General features: G+C 44.2%; 1 protein-coding gene across 1 annotated transcript in view; it reads left to right on the top strand.

Moving 5' to 3' along the window:
• The first annotated feature begins 5,283 nt into the window (after positions 1 to 5,283).
• GCLC (glutamate-cysteine ligase catalytic subunit) overlaps positions 5,284 to 17,507 on the top strand; it is a 34,638-nt gene continuing 22,414 nt past the window's right edge. Inside the window, exon 1 of the mRNA XM_065631107.1 lies at positions 5,284 to 5,513. Coding sequence (XP_065487179.1) covers positions 5,364 to 5,513 — 150 coding nt within the window. The 5' untranslated portion in view covers positions 5,284 to 5,363. The remainder of the gene's footprint in view (positions 5,514 to 17,507) is intronic.

The raw sequence follows: 17,507 nt of genomic DNA, 5'->3' as shown, positions 1-17,507 counted from the left end.
ATCTTTTCAGTGTCATGACTCCCCTCAAATGGATTATTTAACTCAAGTTATTAGTTGGCAGGACTTTCTGCATGAGAAACATCTACCTGAGCACAGATCTCTCGAGTGCCCCAGAAAATGCCTGGAGGCCTCCTTGCTCAAAAGGAGGCAGTTATCTCATCTGCTGCTCACCTGAGTCACTTACACTGGACACAGGTGCACATCATCAATTATAGACCTGGAAGCATAAGAAGTTGATTTAAAAAAAAAAAGGAAAAAAATCTTCTTTCTACCAAATATGCAGTTCCAAAACTTTGAAAGTAGATTGTTCTGAAGTCTTTTGATTTTATTCAGAGAATCGCACAATATTCAGCAGCGTTAACTTGACAATCACCTTGAACAATGCTGCTTTTAAAAATTTTTGCAGATGATTCATGAAGAAAGACAAACTTTTCTTTCTTCCCTGTAATAAAAGCCTCATCACAAGACATCTGCTTTTTACTTATTACTTCTCATGACAGCCAGTTAAAGAAAGGATTCTGTAGGAGTGGTCTCACCCATGAGTCTACACATCTTTCATCTCTCCAAGCAGGTATATTTTCAAAGTGCCAAACTATAATACTTTGTTTACATTTAGTGGCAGCTGATTTGAACAGCTTTGCAGATACATAAAATACGAGGTGGATTGTTCTCTGTGGAATTTCTAGGGTGACAAGAACACATGAACCTTAAGGGCAGCTCCTCGGGGCTGCAGGTGCCATATTCTCCTCCCACCAACTTACTGTCTCCAACTTAAGAGTCCATGGGCCTTTTCCCTCAACTATTCCAGCTGTAAAGCATTACCAAATCCCTACTGACCTTCATCTAAATTCTAACGGCTGATGGTTTTTTAATGGTTTTCAAGGCAGGATCTCCTATGATTTTGTAACTTCAGTACATCTTTCTTTTGTAAAATATTTTTGTTTCCTGGCACGGAGATTTCTGGGTGTTGTCATGCTGCATCAACAATATCATAAACAAATAGTGGAATCTCACCTGGAAATTATTTTTCCATCTCTGGAAAAAAAATAAATGTTGTTTCTTTTTTACAATTTGATGCAGACAATTTTTTGTTCCTTTTCATACAAGGTAAGGCTTCTCTATTAAGTTTCTGTTCCAAAACAGAGCAGAGAGGAGAACAAAACAGAAAAGCTGGTATTTTGGTAACTGGACATACAATTTAATAAGAACAATCATTCTAATTGCTTTGACCGAACAAAAAGCTATTCAAAAAACTACCAACCAACAGATTGAAAATGTACTTGAGTCAATGGTCACATTTCCCAAATAAATGCTGATTTGCCTTGTGATCAGTAGATAATGCTTCAGGAATGAGGAACAGTCCCTTCCTGAGACTGAAAAGCAGCTACTCAAGAGATAAGGAAATAAGAGTGGCCTAGTTATAAAACAGATCTTGATGGAGCAAAGGGAGGGTTTAAGGGGAATTTAGACTGGGTCTGCTCTTACAAAAGTTCCATTTTGCTAAGTTTAGGCAAAGGATGTTTTTCAGGAGGAGATACTTCTTCCCACAAAATGCTTTTCTAGCAAACTTTTTTTTTTGAAGTTGTATCAGGAAGATTTTCCTTTGGACTGTCCAGAGAAACTAGTCAAGTCTTGGGGCTGGAGATACTGGTACAGAGCTAAACTAATAACACCATTCAAAGTACTGCCTGTATGTTTAGAGAAGCTTTTTTTCATATTAAGTGTACTGGAAGTAATTATACATGATGTTAAGTGTACTGGAAATAACTATACAACATTATGCATGTGGGCAGATATTATACAATGGTGGTTTGTCTTGAAGTCATATTTTACGTGATGCACAAATGAATGCTTCCGCATGTGATGCTGTCAGCCTTAGAATGGCTTATACTCCTCCTCTGTGCCATAGCCCCTGCAAAGGAAAAGGGCTGTAGATAATCCCACACTGCCAGAACACATACATTAGAACTGAAGGGGAAAAGGCTTCAGCTGAAGACAGTAAACACCTCATAAATGGAGCTCACTTGTAACACTGTTGTGCTAAAGATTACAACGTGAGAAAACAGAGTTTCCATTTTTATCAGTTTTGCTGGTGCAGAAGGAAAATAGCCTGGATTTCTGTTATAAACAATGTACCACCTCTATAGTTGATAAGACTAAGCACACAGACTGGAAATCAAGCAGATAATGGCACTGAAATAACACAAAAAAACCAGCTGAGTTTAAACATGGAGGAAGACAGACACTGAAAATGTGCTCTTGAATTTCAGGTCAAAGAGCAGCATTAGTGGTCAGCTGAAGAGTATGGGCTGCGCAATAGCAGCCTGCGTTGCAATAAAGCTGATCTTAGTTTGGAAATCTTGTGTATGTTGCTGGAAATGTTTACAGTCATTTACACACAGCAGCACACTCAAAGCAGCTGGGATCATACCAAATACCCAATTATTTCCAGAACGTCTCTCAGCAACACAGTGCTCTCACTATCAGCCAAGTGAACTGGGAGCAAGGATCCTAAATAACCTGGACAAGTTTGCCCAGATTCATAAGATGAAAAAGTTAGATTTGCTCTGAAAGAACATTTGCTCCAAAATCAGGCCTGACTGCCCCAAAAGAAGGAAAGGGGCCAACACAGCTGGCAGAAAAGCCATTAGGTGCTTCTTGGCCATGTTTGTCACTTCTGGGGCTCCTCACGTGCTCCAGCCTGAACTTAAAGCTGTGGAAAACCTGAAGCTGGGTGGCAGCATGGTGGCAGCAACGCTGAATCTTCATCTTTTGGTGCAACTGTCCTCAAATATCCACGGCAGCACATGAAGTCTGTTTGTTGTCTCAGATCTGAAACAAAGTACAACTCAGCTTTTGTGTGAGGGATATGCCTCATCAGACTCCGGTTGCCAAGCATGAGATTTTTTGACCTCCTGATTTTTTGAAAATGAAAAAGGCAGTGGGATCTTTTAACTCAAAGATTGTTTTATTCTCCCTCCAACTAACCCAACAGGCCTTCTCCAAATCTACAACAGTACCAACAACAGCATTCCTTTGAGTTAGAGATCAGCCGTTAACGTTTTAGCCAGAATTGTCAGCTTTTAAAAAATCATATGTCCCTAGAAACAGTGCATTAAAAATGCTTGTATTTTAATGATAATGGTCACTGCTTGTTCTTGTTCTGTCAATGCTGCTCTTTGTATACAAACTTAGGTCATTACAAAAGTAACCAAGATATAACATATTTTATTTTTGAGTGGTTTTATTTTAATATTTGATACTTTTCACTAATGCATTTTAGATTTATTATTCTAATGTGTTGGAAGCTTGTCCTGTCCTTGAGGCACCTCATATCCTGGAAGAAAGACAACTAGACAGTTCTTGTCAGTACAGTCATTCAGTTAATGAAATATCTAATAATACAATTCATCCACTAGCGGGCTATACGACAATTTAAATATTCTACTAATCCTCAAACCCTCAGCTGTGAAATCCTACTGCATAACAGCCGTGCTTGTCCCCAGGGCCCAAGAAGAAAGAGCTCTGTGATGATGATGAAAACAAGGGTCCAGGCATAATGAATTTCAGCTTCTCAGTCCTCGTTGTTGGCTTTGCAAACTTGCTTATATCCCTGACTTTTTAATGGTATCCTTAAAGGAAAGACCTCTCAGAAGTGAGAGCCTTTCTCTTCATGTAACGCTCAGCTCCTTGTTTTTGCCTCTTCATTTAGAAAACACTTGAAATAGCACTGAGAGGCCTTTCTTCTATTTTGTATCAAATGCAAAACATGCACCATGAGATTCCCCTGCACCCTCTTTCCTGAGATGAATGCTGTTCCGATGGCCTCCAGGACAATGCCCAGGTAACTAACCCATTTTTAACGTCTTCACTAGCTGGCCCTTCTCTTGGCACCACAGGACGTGAGTTCTGCAGCCTGAGCACAAACGGGGACATGAGGTGCATCTCCTCGGAGTCTCACTGCACCCACCCGAAGCATCTATATGCCCCTAATTTGGAGGGTGTGATGTGTGCTCTGATCTGCAATACACACACACTGGCCTTCAGTACAGTGCCCGTGTTTCAGGACTGTTCACTCATGAGGTTCACTGAGGCACCATCTGGAATATTGTGTCCAGTTCTGGGCCCCTCAGTTCAAGAAGGACAGGGAACTGCTGGAGAGAGTCCAGCGCAGGGCAACAAAGATGATGGAGGGAGTGGAGCATCTGCCTTATGAGGAAAGGCTGAGGGAGCTGGGGCTCTTTAGCTTGGAGGAGACTGAGGGGTGACCTCATTAATGTTTATAAATATGTAAAGGGTGAGTGTCAGGAGGATGGAGCCAGGCTCTTCTCGGTGACAACCAGTGATAGGACAAGGGTAATGGGTGCGAACTGGAACGCAAGAGGTTCCACTTAAATATGAAAGAAAAAACTTCTTCTCAGTGAGGGTGACAGACGCTGGAACAGGCTGCCCAGGGGGGTTGTGGATTCCCCTTCTCTGGAGACATTCAAACCCGCCCGGACGCCTTCCTGTGTAACCTCATCTGGGTGTTCCTGCTCTGGCAGGGGGATTGGACTGGATGATCTTTCGAGGTCCCTTCCCATCCCTGACATTCTGTGGTTCTGCGATCGGCCACACCCGTCACACACGGGTCCTTCCCGCCGCCCCCCCGGCCCGCCCAGAGCAGCCACCGAGCCCCTTCCCGGCCCGGCCGGGCCCGGCGCCGCGCCCCCGGCGCTGTGCTCCGCTCCCGGGCGCGGGGAGGGCCGGGCCCGAGCCCCAGGCGGACATCTTTCCGTCGCCATTTCCGCAGGACAGAGGCGGCTCCTCCCCGCGTTCGGGCGTGCTGCGGGAAGGTAACGGGGCAGCGGTTTCCCCGGCGTTTGCTTCTCCAGAGGCGCTTCCCCGCCTCCCGCCAGCCCCGGGGTCGCTGCGGAGTGGGGAACTTGAAAGCAGAGCAGGACTAGTGCCGCAGTGAATGCAGCCGGACATGGTTCTGTCACACAGCCTGGGGGAGGCAAGACCTGATTTCACATCTTCCTTAGTCTTAGTTTTTTTAATTTCTTATTTTGGACTACTGAGTCTTAGCATTCAGCCGCAGCTAAGTTGAACTTTCAGAATAATGACGGAGAAGCCGCCGGCGCAGGCCCCGCTCCCACCGCCCAGGCCGGCAGCCGCCTGGGCCGCCCCGCCGCCAGGGGGCGCCTCAGCCCGCCCGCAGCGCGCTCCGGCCGGGGGCGGGGCCTGCCGGCGGAAAGTGCTGAGTCACGGCGTGACGCGCTGCCGCCGTCACGCGTGGCGCCGGGCTCGGCTCCCGCCGCCGCCGAGGCGCAGAGCGCTCCCCACGCCGCGCAGGCTCCGCTCGCCTCCCCTTCCCGGCCGGCATGGGGCTGCTGTCGCAGGGCTCGCCGCTGAGCTGGGAGGAGACGCGGCGGCACGCGGAGCACGTGCGGAGGCACGGCATCCTCCAGTTCCTGCACATCTACCGCGCCGTGCGCGACCGCCACAAGGACGTCCTCAAGTGGGGCGACGAGGTGAGACCCCGGCGCGGCCCGGCCGGGCACGGCCTGCCGCGGCCTCCACCCCCCGGGCGCAGGTGCCGCGGCGGCGGGGTGGGCGCTGCGCCGCGCCGGGGCCCGGGCCCTGCCCGCTGCCCTGCCCTGGAGCGGGTCCGGCCGCGGCGGCTCGGCCAGAAGGGAAAGTTCAGGCTGCCCGGCGGGGCTGTGTTTCCCCCGCACACGCTCGCTCACTCGCCGCCGCCGGTTGCGCAGCACGGTTGCCCCGGTGTTACCTTCTGGTTTTTAATCGCTTAAATAACTTTCGGTGTTTCATCGGGCGTCTGCAAACCCGCCCTCGGGAGGCACGTTCCCGGGAGCGGTGATGCCTGGCAGCACTTGCTCGCACCCCTCAGTTTGGTTATTTTGTGTAGAGTGAGGTCTGACTAAAGCCTGTCAGTGTTTAAACTCCAGGGTAGCACCAGCTCAGCCTCAGAACTGGCTTTTGGGAGGGGAGCGAGGGAAGCAGGGACTGGAGGTGTTCGGGGGGCTCGGCAGTGGCAGCCCTGTCACCGTACACTGGGTCTCTCCGTGGTCTGGGCTTGCCCCGAAGAGGGACCTGCCGAGCCTTGCTTTACCCCGGAGCCTTCCAGGTGTTCAGTACGGGTGGGCCAGCTTTTCGGACAAGGGGGAGGACAATCGCTTGAGTTGTGACTTGAACTTTGTTACAGATACTTTGCACCAGAGGGCCATGACTTCATCTCTGGGCCTTACTTGTGTTGCCATGCAAACCTGTGCTGAATCGTGTGCCAGGCTGACAGCAATCTACAGGGAGCAGGGGCTCACTCCTGTGTTGATCAGCGGGATTTTCCAGGGATCCTGGCTTTCCCTGGAGACAGGGAAAGCTGGAAGCCCTCCTCCGCCATGGTGTTGGTGTGGTCCAGTGTTTGACACTTGGGGGTGTCTGTGACGTGACTGCAGAGAAGTTGAAGAGCAGAGTAGGAGGCAAGCAATGTAGGGGCTTGTCCATCACATCTCCATCATGCTCTGTTTCCTTTCTGAATGGCAAAGGCATTTGTCAGAAAACTTTGCCCGGTGGTGACAGTAGCTGTTCACAGATGCTCTTTGCCAAAGGTAAATGCTGTTCCCTGTGTGCACCTTGAGATACCTCTTAGTCTGTTCTTTAAAGGAATTGCTGTCAGAAATAACATAGCTGAGCAAGGTGAGCATGGGAGCTGCTTTCAAGAAGAGTGAGTGGGGGCTTGGCCACTAAAATCTGTCCAGCGGAGGGAATGATGCTTACCAACACATGTAGTCTACACCACAGGGTTTTGTAGCCAGAGTGGTGCGGACTCAGGAAATTTAAATATACTTATGTCTGTTCTTGACTGTTGTCTCTGTGTTTCTATATCTTTTGTATGACTGAAGTTATGTTGACAGAAGAGCCTCACAAACAGTCTTAAGTTCAGGAATATAGACAGAGCAGAGTGTTCGTATTGCCCTGAGACTTAGCTTGAGGGTTTTCTCATTAATCTTTAAGACAGGGTACTCACTTTCCAATGGGTGTTACGTTTTAGTTGTCCTTGCTTTTTCAGGGTGAGATTTCACAAGATAGCTAAGGTTGATGTGCTAGCAAGCTGGTTCAGCTTCCCTCCCCTTGCTCCAGGTTTGTGTTTCTTCTGCCTTCCTTGCGTTACTGGCTACCTGAGTTCAAGAAGTTAACCCAGCAGAAAACTCTTCTCCCGTTCAGTTTCCTAGGGTGGTTTGTTTTCTCAGCAGAGGTTCAGCTGTTTCACTGTGAGATCCAACAAGTTCTGCTTAACGTGAGGAAAGCAGCAGGAACATGTGGAGGAAGGGGACAGGCAGAACCAGCCCTTGCAGCTGTACGGTGAGACTGCACCCCAGGAGCCTTGTTCTTCCTTTGGCATGGGGACCCTACTGAAGAAAGTATTTATGCTTGGTAAATGGTGGTGCATTATGTTAAATGAGATTCGCAATTTTATGTTATCTTGCTCAGTGTGGCTATAGGCAGAATTTTAAGAGCAGCGTGATTACTGCTGTGTTTCCGATAAGGAGTTAAAAGCCGTATTTGAAATTCCTGTGAACATTCAGATAAGTTCAGGTAACCCAATTCATCATCTACCTCTGATTTTAGCAAGTGGTAATAAACTCAGGTGTGGCAACTTATCTGTATCCCACTATATTATGCTTTTTTTTTTTTACATAACACAGCATTTAGAAATGTGTTAATGTACCAGATACTTGTTGCTAATCTGCTCTTGTTGTGCAAATAGAAAAGAAACACCTGTCTCCATAACTTATTTCGGCTGTGTTGTAGATAGGCTAGCATTAATTTAGTAAATTTGTTTTCCATTTTTCCTCTCAGATATCTAGTTATTAGAAAGTGGTGCCACATTTACATGCAGCTTAGATGAATCAACTGACTAACTGGACAATTTCCATAAAAAGCCTTTTGTGCACTTTGACTTTCATGTATAAATTCATAGCCTGAGGTTGTTTTATTGTCTTAAAAACCTCTTGAAGATAGAAATCAAGAATGAAGAGGACAGCCCTCACATAATGGTAGAGATTAAATTAGAATAAACAAAATTACTTCTGTGTTCGAGAGATGTTTCTGAGAACGTGTTTGGCGAAAGATGTATTTTTTTTTTTACTTCATTTGTAAGGAATGCTTTTGAAGAAAAAAACCTACTTTTTTAGCATAGACTGAGATTGTGTTTCAGGGCAGACACGTGAATGCTTTAGCTGATACCATCGTGGAAAAGAAATCCTGTGTTTACTCACAAGTGTAGCACCAGCTTTTGCTTGGGGTCTGTTTTCAACAGGACTCTGCCTCTCCCTGTGTGTTGTAGCTGTGGTGGTCCTTTGGGGTGCGTGTAACCTCCTAGGGACTCCATTCCCTGTGGTCCCAAGGAATAAAATGTGTGAGGAGTTGTCATGTGCTTTCTGTTCCTCAGGTGCCAGACAAAAGTGTTGAAGCTAACAGGGCAGGATGGTGGCACTTGTTTTGAAGGAAGTGAGGCAGCATCACAACTTGGATTGCAGGGTAGTGTTCCCTAATGGTCCCATCATCCCCTGAGTAAAGAGCTGGAAAAGTCAAAACACTAGTTCTGCTACCTCTTGAAAAGTCAGGCCTTTTCTCGCTTGTAGGGTTAGTACAACCAAAGGGTTTACCAAATAGCTGTTGTCTCTTTGGGGGTGGTTCTTTTTTACTCTGTTTTCCACAATGATTAAGTCTTCACAATGGTTAAAAAAAGAATTCTATAAATGTGAGTGTAAGAGACTAAAACTTGCTAAGGCAGCTAAACACCACACACAGGCATTTGCTTGCTCTGCCCGCCCCGCCCCGAGTAGGATAGAGGAGAGAATCAGAAAAAAGGTAAACATCATGAGTTAAAGACAGTTTAATAGGACAGAAAGGGAAAATAATTGTAATAATTGTAATAATAATGGAAGAATATATAAAACAAGTGATGCACAATGCAGTTGCTCACCACCCGCCCACCAATACCTGTCCAGTTCCTGAGCAGTGGTCTCCCAGCTAACTTTTCCCTAGTTTATACACTGAACATGACGTTGTAAGGTTTGGAATATCCCTTTGGCCAGTTTGGGTCAGCTGTCCTGGCTATGCCCTCTTCGCAGCATCTTGTGCATCTCCAGCCTCCTTGCTGAAGAGTCCTCGACTTGATATAAACATTGATTAGCAACAACTAAGACATCAGTGTATTATCAACATTCTTCTCATACTAAATCTAAAGCACAGCACTATACCAGACTACTAGGAGGAAAATTAACTCTATCCCAGGTGAAACCAGGACACTTGCTTAAAAAAATACGTTTCTAAAGGTCTCCATGAACCTGCATTTGCAGGTAAAGGTCCTTTGCCTCTTAATCATCCTTCTGCTTCATTTAAAACTGACAGTTGGCCTCCTTGTTTATGCTCGGCTTCTTCAGACTGTGGAGAATACAAAACACTGAGCTATCTCATTATGCCTCATCAAACCCCTCCTTATTGTCCTTGCTTTAATGCCCACGAAAGTTGAACAACAATTAGATCTTCTGAGGAGACCCTTTTGCACTGACCAGTATGGTCTCCTCGTCTCCTTGTGTTTTCATCTTCCTTTCCCATCCAACAATGTATGTGTATCTCAGTGTTTGCAGAGTAGTTGCCATTACGTCTTGGGTTGTGTTTTGTTTTGTGGGGTTTTTTTGTGCAGCAGATGCAAAAACCTGCAGGTTTTCACTACTGTGTTTTAAAACTCCAGTAGAGTTAGTAAGTACTATGTGAAATGATTAGTTTGTGCAGCTTGGCAGATGTTCATGGTACCAAAAGAGTTTAAAGGGTTTTTGAGAGCACGACAAAGCCTACTCTACTGCTTCCCAGCTTTTGTCCCAAAAAGCTCTCTTCTGTGCCAGCACATTACCAGTCTCCTGTGCTGTTCTGTTCCTCTCGTCTGCTGGTTGCACTCCTCTAGCTGACGGATGTTGCTTAAATTTCGCTGAGCAGCTTAATGCAGACACTGGGATCAGACAAGTGGAATGGCTGGCCCTTGGCTGGGTTCACTGCCGTCGCTTTGTGCTGAGCATGCACACCAGTGTACGCATCGCAGGAGCACTTCATGCATAACTACATATATATATGTATGCATACATACATGTAATACTTCTCTTTTGCAGTCTGTTTTGCTGCTAAATGGGACAGGTTGGTTGTTCTCCAGGCCAAATACCTATCTGGACTGGGAAGATATGGTATAAGCAAGGAGATTTGGAAACGGAAAATTGGCAGAGACGAAGAAGCAATAAAGAGTAAGGAGGAGCTGCTTCAGCATATGAAAATGTCAAGAAAGGCATGGTAGGGGGCGATTCACTCAGAAGGAGGGGTATAGAAAGCAAGCATGGGCAAAACAGGACAGTTTCATTTGAAAGTGTATGTGAATGAAATGGCAGTCTGACTTGCCCTGCCTTGTGCAGTGAAATTGGACACAATGACCCTTTTGTTGCATATCAGTCTTGTTCCCGTTGGTGTTGGGACGTAGCACACAATAAGCATCTTCAGCTTTTAGAAAGTTATTTTCTTCATGGAGACTTGAAGTGAAATTTGGAGGCCTTTAAATTGATTTGATAATGAATTCTACATATGAGGCAGTGTGAAAAATGTGGCACCTCGCTGCTTGCAAGTTGAAGTCTTCCTGACTTCGTTCTTTGTTTTTTCCTGCATGTCATCTTTCTCGGTCTTTTTTAACCTTCTTTTGATCTTTCTTCTGTACTTTTGGTTCATTTCCCTACTTATCTATTAGGATTTTTTTAATTATACCTGGTAAATCAGTTAAATGAGAACTAAAATGAACATCTTCTGCTGAGCACTTCCTCATGCAAGAGGCAAAGCAGCCCTTCTTGGATGCTTCAAGAAGAGAGGCCAGAGATTTCTTACCAAAATGTCCCAAAGGTGCTACTTGTGATTAGAAGATGTATGGCAGTCTTTAAAGCTTTCTCCTTTTTCCTAATGAAAGGCTGAGCTGTGGAGAGAAATCTTTCGTTTTGAATGATTTTTCTCAGGGACCTAGCTACTGCACTAATGTCTTGCTGCAGTTTACAGCTTGTATGTGTTGTGTTTTGTTGTTTTGGTTTGGTTTTTTTCAGAGCAGTAGCAATATACAAATGATATGATCAGTAACATTGCACCACAGTCTGCAGAACTTTGGACTGGTAAAATAATTGCTGCATCTTAAGGAAACCGATTTGGGTTCAGATGCACACAGTTTGAGGCTCTTGTTTGTCACTCATTTAAAACCAGGAACAAAGTCTAGGGTGTTTTTTAACAACAGTGAATCTTGCTTACCAGCTGCATGAAATAAGTACAGCTACTGTCCCTAAAATGCACAGGTGAAGTTTGGGTCATCTCTTCACTAAAAGACAATAGCAAGGCTTGGTGAGAGACACATGCACACGGAAACATTCAAATAGAGATAAGAAAGGACTGTGACTGATAAAAGAGGCAGTAGGTTCAGAGAGCATCATGGTATACAGGAAAGGTGGTGGTCTTTTCTCATTTTACAAGAAATTTGGCTAACCTAGTGGAACAGAAAAGCAGCAGATGTCCTTTTAAGATAATTACTTACTTTACAAAGCCTAGATGTCCTGTGGAACAAGATGCCGCGTGATAGCTCTGAAGCAGAGATAGACACATGGATGACAAGAACAGACAGTTTATTATGGTTTCTTTAAACTCCATGTGCTGCAAAATGTATATCCCTCTATCCAAACCATTTGGATGGTTGTCAAGTGACTCGTGGGATTTCTTTTATGTTTATCTGAAACTTTCTAACTAGCTTTTTACTGTGTATGTTATAAATAAGATAATCACAAAAAATAGTTCTATTTCCCTGGCTGTCAGTAACAGATCTTAAAAATTCAGCCAAGTCATTATACAGACTTATCATCAATATGATGACGATCTCATATTCTCACTTTGTACAAACTGCTACAATATACTGGTGTGCAGAAATGGCTTTGTTTTAAAGCGCTTGCTGGAAATCTTGTGCTTATAATAAAGTGAACATAGCCTGAAGTCTTACAAAATCATGGTTTTTACATTTGAGCTCTTGTTATTTGAAGACAATTACTTTTAGTCTCCCCCTCCCCCAGCAAAATTCCCCAAACAGAATGTGTTTTTGAATTTCTTTCATGCAGAAATTCCTGGTGAAGGCTCCCTGCCAGTGGCAGCATGTGCAGATACATCTGAATGGAGCTGTCTGAACCGATGTAATCGCCTGCTGGCCACGTGGGGGGAAGCAGCACTCGTGAATGATTTGGTTATTCGTCATGTGTCTGCTCCTTCATCCTTCCTCTCTGAGCTTTATTTGGTTAAATAAAGGGACACTGACATTATTTGTTTACAAATGGATTTAATGCTTCCTTGGTATTTTTGTAGCTGCACCTGCTGTTTATCATAGTGGTGTTTCTGGAGCAGGGTCTGAAGGTATGATGTTAATGCATCATCAGCTCACGACAGCCTTGAGTATATATACGCAACCTCTAAAATGAGTACACTAATGCATGCAAATATAACTCCTTAAGTCTTGACTTGGACAAAATAGGTGCCCTTGAAGAGACTCGGTGTTCACTCTTTCCCTGGATGCTTTGGCTGATGCTCATGAAACTACTTTTTCCACCCAGTTTTAATCCTCACGTCAGGGAAATTACTGAATTACCTCTAAACCCACTAGCTCTCAAAATGTACGTGATGTGTTAACCTCCCTGATGACTGATTATTTTGCTTCACCTCCCTCCTGCTCGGTTCTTACATGGCCGGGCGACGAGACAGGCGCAGGCTGTCGTGCTGCATTGCCTGGGAGCTTTGCCACTGGCTGCACTGCATGTGTGACAGCGCAGGACTTGCTGTAGTTTATAGTGAGGTGCTTTTTCTAAGGCTAATTTTGCAGTTCATGGATACCACTTTGGAGGAGGGGTTTTGTTGTGTGTTGTGTTTAGGTTTTGTGTGTGTGTGGTTTTGGCCCTAAAAAAGCTGCGATTTGTCATAAATAGTGACCAGCCCCCATGGAATGCATTGATTTCCTCCTTCCCAATCTCAGATCTTAGTAAGAGACACTTAAATTATCTGCTGTTTGTATATTCCCAATAGCGAAATATTCCGTTCACAGTGAACTTCCTTCTGTGGATGTCAAGTGAATTGCTATGGCTTTGTCGTGGGATTGTTGTCTATTGCTTCAGCATAATTCCTCTTTTGCCACAGGAGTTCCTCTTCTTGCTGCGCAGACACGTTATTTTACTTAACAGTGTAAGAAAGAGTGAGTAGGAAGGATGAATACAGGAAAGATTTTGTTCTTGATGTTTCTTGTTTGTTTGTATTTTTTTCTTCTTGCTTTCTGATGCAAGAGACAACTTAGAAGCTTGCAATATCTTGTTTCACGGTTGAATAAATGGTCTTTTAGTAGTCCATAAAAACGTCTAGCTTGCAGGGAATAGAAAGCATAGTTCTGCCAAAAACACTTGTTCGTTTCTGCTTTTAATCTAGACATTCATAAGTGAATGAACATTATCCTAGTTGTCTTTTTGTACTACTACTTCAGATGTTACATAGTACTGCAGTCAAAGAGGAGACACTTTCTTCTCTAACGAGCCATGTCTTGTTCTTTAGCAGAATGCAAATGATTATAACCTCTAGATTTTAGTTTTCAACAACCCAGTTTCCTGGTTTGTGGTGTGTGCAGCACAGGACATCTCTAGTTGCATCACATCATGTGCATAAGAAAGCAATCTGCAGCGCTGATGTCTGCAAGCAGGAGGGGGAACAGGCAGGAGCAGTTAGCCTGGGCTGGCTGTGTTGACTGAGAGCCCCTGCATCCTCCTAATTTTTTTTTCTTTATCTGTGGCTATCTTTAATGTGGTGCAGGAGTTTTTATTTTTTGCCTCTGTGGCACTTCCAGACTTGGTTTTCCTCTGAAATTTGCTCCCTCAGGGCTTAGGCTTGCCTTTGTGGGCCAGTAAACCTTTCATTAAAGGTACATTACCAGCTGGTTATTACTGTGGCTCCATGTTTTAGCACAGTAGTGGTGAGAAAATAATTGCTTTTAAAAAAATTCTTGAGTATTATGCTCTCTATCCATCAGAAGTATGTGTACCTACACGAAAAAAACCCACTTTTTTCCATCTTAACGCTGAAAACTTGTGGCAGAGGTTCTTTAATGAACAGTCAAATTATTAAAACTTTGTTTTTCTGTTGACTGTTATTTTAATGATATGTGGTATTTTAATGGTGCATTAACTGATGAATAAATGTACGGGGGAGCTATTTTTTTAATAACAAGTGAAATGAGTTTTGTTTCTCTGATGCTCTTGAGAGTAAAGTTTATCTCTATTTTCTATTGTATACATAAATACAGGAGGCAATACTGCACAAAAATATTTATATTAAATGTTGTAGTGACTTCTGGTAATAGTAAACAAGAGCTATGAGACCTCATTGGGTGTTTAGGAAAAAATTCCAATTTCTCTTAAACCTCCAGGCCTGAGGTGAGGTACGTATGAGGAGACAGCTAACAACTGCTCCAAGTACATGTGGCAATAGTAGAAGAGAAATAAACTGTCGATAAGATTGCCATTGAGGAACAGTGGTGGTCCATGGTCACCCATGATCAGGATTTTTAGGCACAGAATGCTTTGGGTTGGAAGGGACCTTAAGATCATCTAGTCCAATCCCCTTGCCATGGACAGGGATGCTTTCCACTAGACCAGGTTGCTCAAAGCCCCATCCAGCCTGACCTTGAACACTTCCAGGGATGGAGCATCCACAGCTGATGCGGATCATCAGTAGTGTCATAAAAGGCAAATGGGGGGAACAGTTTTTCACAGATAGGGAGCATCCAGACTTGCATTGCCTTACTCTCAAAAAAGCTTCTCTTCAGATTATTCTTCATAAACTATTTTCCTCTATTATACAATCTTCTCAGCACCTCACTCCTGAGCTTACCAACATCCATGCTTACTCATGTTTTCATATGCAGAAATACCTTGTGGCAAATACTTTGAATGTTAAAATGATTTTAACATGAATTCTGCAGCAGAAGGTTTACTCTCAACTATTAGATAGGTTTTATTCCAGGTGTACTTAGCGTGATGGTGTTAAATTGAGTGTGCAAGAGGGGTTTTGATATTGGAAAGCTGACCACTGCAAAGGCAAGTATCTGGGTGGTGATCATATGTGGGATATGTATCACCTTTGGTTCTCCTTCCTCAGAATTGCTACTAAAGAGTTGCTTGGCTGATTTCTTCATTTGTAAGTAGCATGCTTTATGCAGAAATAATATGTGTAATTATGATCAGATAACTCAGGCATTCAAACACAATTTCAGACATGCTTGCCCATTTCCAGAGAACAATCACCTTTTACTTTGCCAGTGGGCAAGTCCAGCACAACTGTTTGGCTTAATGCATGAAGGCTGGTTTGGCTCTTCCCCAGCTGAGGGACTTCAAGGTCTCACTTATGGTTGTATTTACAAAGTCAAAGAATTTTCAGAAGCCTGAAATTTCTTTGGTATCCAATTGTGAGCAATAATTGTGACAAGCGAAGTAAAGCCATTCTGGTTGCTGTCCTGCTGGCAAGCGTAATGGTTTATGGTCCTTCCCTAGAAGATATGGTAGTGGAGCGGAGCTGGGCTGGAAGTCCTCTGTAGGTGCAGTATGTTGCTAGTCAGTAGTTGAGAGGAAGGAAGCCTGTAAATAATAGTTTTTCTTTTGTGTTGGCTCACAGGTAGATCTGTTATACTCAGTTTATTTGCTTTCACTGAGAATTTATTTGCTTTTTTAATGCATTTAACTTTGAACTATTTTGTTAGGCTTGCTCTGTGTGTGTGCGTGGATTTACAGCTTTCGCTTTGCAACCTTGGTCGCCAAACTGTTATTCCTTCTCCTGCTCCTCTGGTTGGGTCCCACAGCACTTGTGCAAGCCAGACAGCCCTGGGCTGGTCAGAGAGGTTCATCCACTGAAGCGATGTGGTGTGTGTCTGCCTGTCCCCAGGGAGAAGCGGGGAGGCCACCTCTTCTCACAGCCGTGCAGCAGGTGCTGGCCGGAGGACAGAGGTGTGCAGGATTTGCATGGGATGAGGGCACTGGTGGGGTGCACGGGTCCAAAGTGACTGCCTGCCTTTCTATGGCCAGATGCATTTCCCTGGCCAGCTCTTAGCCAGGCAGCTTGTCAGCCATCTGCATCAGTAATTTGACCTGATGTGTACTGCACTGCTTGCTAGGGAGACTGGTTAAAATTAGGGAGAAAAGTGAACTTGAAAGAGCTTGGCAAAAGGATGAATTATGAGTGTTGGGTGAAACCCTGCAGATTTGGCTTTTGGACTGTTGAAGTTCTGCTAGGCATGCTGATGCTTTCAGCTTGGCTGCAATTCTCTGAAGTTTATTGTGGGTAGAAAACATGTGAGAAGTCTGTGAACGACGAGCTGAAGTTAAATGTAAAAATGTGTGAACTCTGAATTTGTTTCTGTCTTTCTAGCTGTAGGCTAAATCTTTTGATGAGCTTAAATTAAATTCTTTAAGGGTGCCCATTCAGTCATCCTCTCTGTTGGCAAGGTACTCTGTGGGTTACTTGGAATTGTTGGCAGCTGTCTGAAGCTTTTTTTCTTTTCTCATTAAAATTAATGGCAGATCTTTTATGTGTTAAGACAGCTTTGAAGATTTAGTCAATGTTTCCCGAGGCAAGAGTAGTAGTTGTTTCTAAAGCTAGATGCATGAAAGCAATATATTCGCTACTGCCCTCAGATTATGAAACATTTTGATTTCTTTGGTTTTGCCTTCTTGGCTTAGTGTTTCTTTACACTTTCGGCTTCTCTTCTTTTGTGAAACTTGTACTATGGTTTATAGAGAAGCACAGTGTTCACACGATCAGCTGATTGCAGTTGCATTTGCAGAGGGATTTTTAAGACGGGAGATTAATCACAGTAACATATCCATGTAACAGTGGGCACGTGTTCAGCTTTGGAGTCTCTGGAGCGCAGCAGCGGTTCCTTTGCCCTCTGTCTTGCCCGTCCCCACAGGCGGGGTGATCAGAGGCCAGGTGTGCCCTGGGCTTGACACTCATTCGCGCGTGCGTCTGTAGGACGTGGAGAACTGTGCGCTTGCCTATTTCTTCTAGTTTAGGCTGGGTCTGAGTGAGGATGATGCTTTTCCAGAGCAGGAGGAGATGTTGTTGATCATGGCAAGAAACTGGAAGGTACAAGAGAAGTCTCGTTTTATTGCCAGCAATCGTGGCTCAGGTGTCACTGGAAAGGCTGGTACTAGATAACAAGTAAATCAGTGCTGGAGTGCAGTCTGGTTGACTATTATCTGTAGTTATCTCAAGTAGATTGTGGCATGATACATACAAACCACAAAATATACCACACAAAGAAATGATGTCTTGAACAGAAAGTATAAATCATTATTTTTTTCCAAGGGTCTAATAGTTAATCTTAAAAAAAAAAATACAGATAATGTGTATAATTGCTG

This window comes from Caloenas nicobarica, chromosome 3, assembly GCF_036013445.1.
Source record: "Caloenas nicobarica isolate bCalNic1 chromosome 3, bCalNic1.hap1, whole genome shotgun sequence".
NCBI lineage: Eukaryota > Metazoa > Chordata > Aves > Columbiformes > Columbidae > Caloenas > Caloenas nicobarica.
The sequence above is the reverse complement of the archived record's forward strand: the minus strand, read 5'-3'. Positions and strand labels throughout refer to the sequence as shown.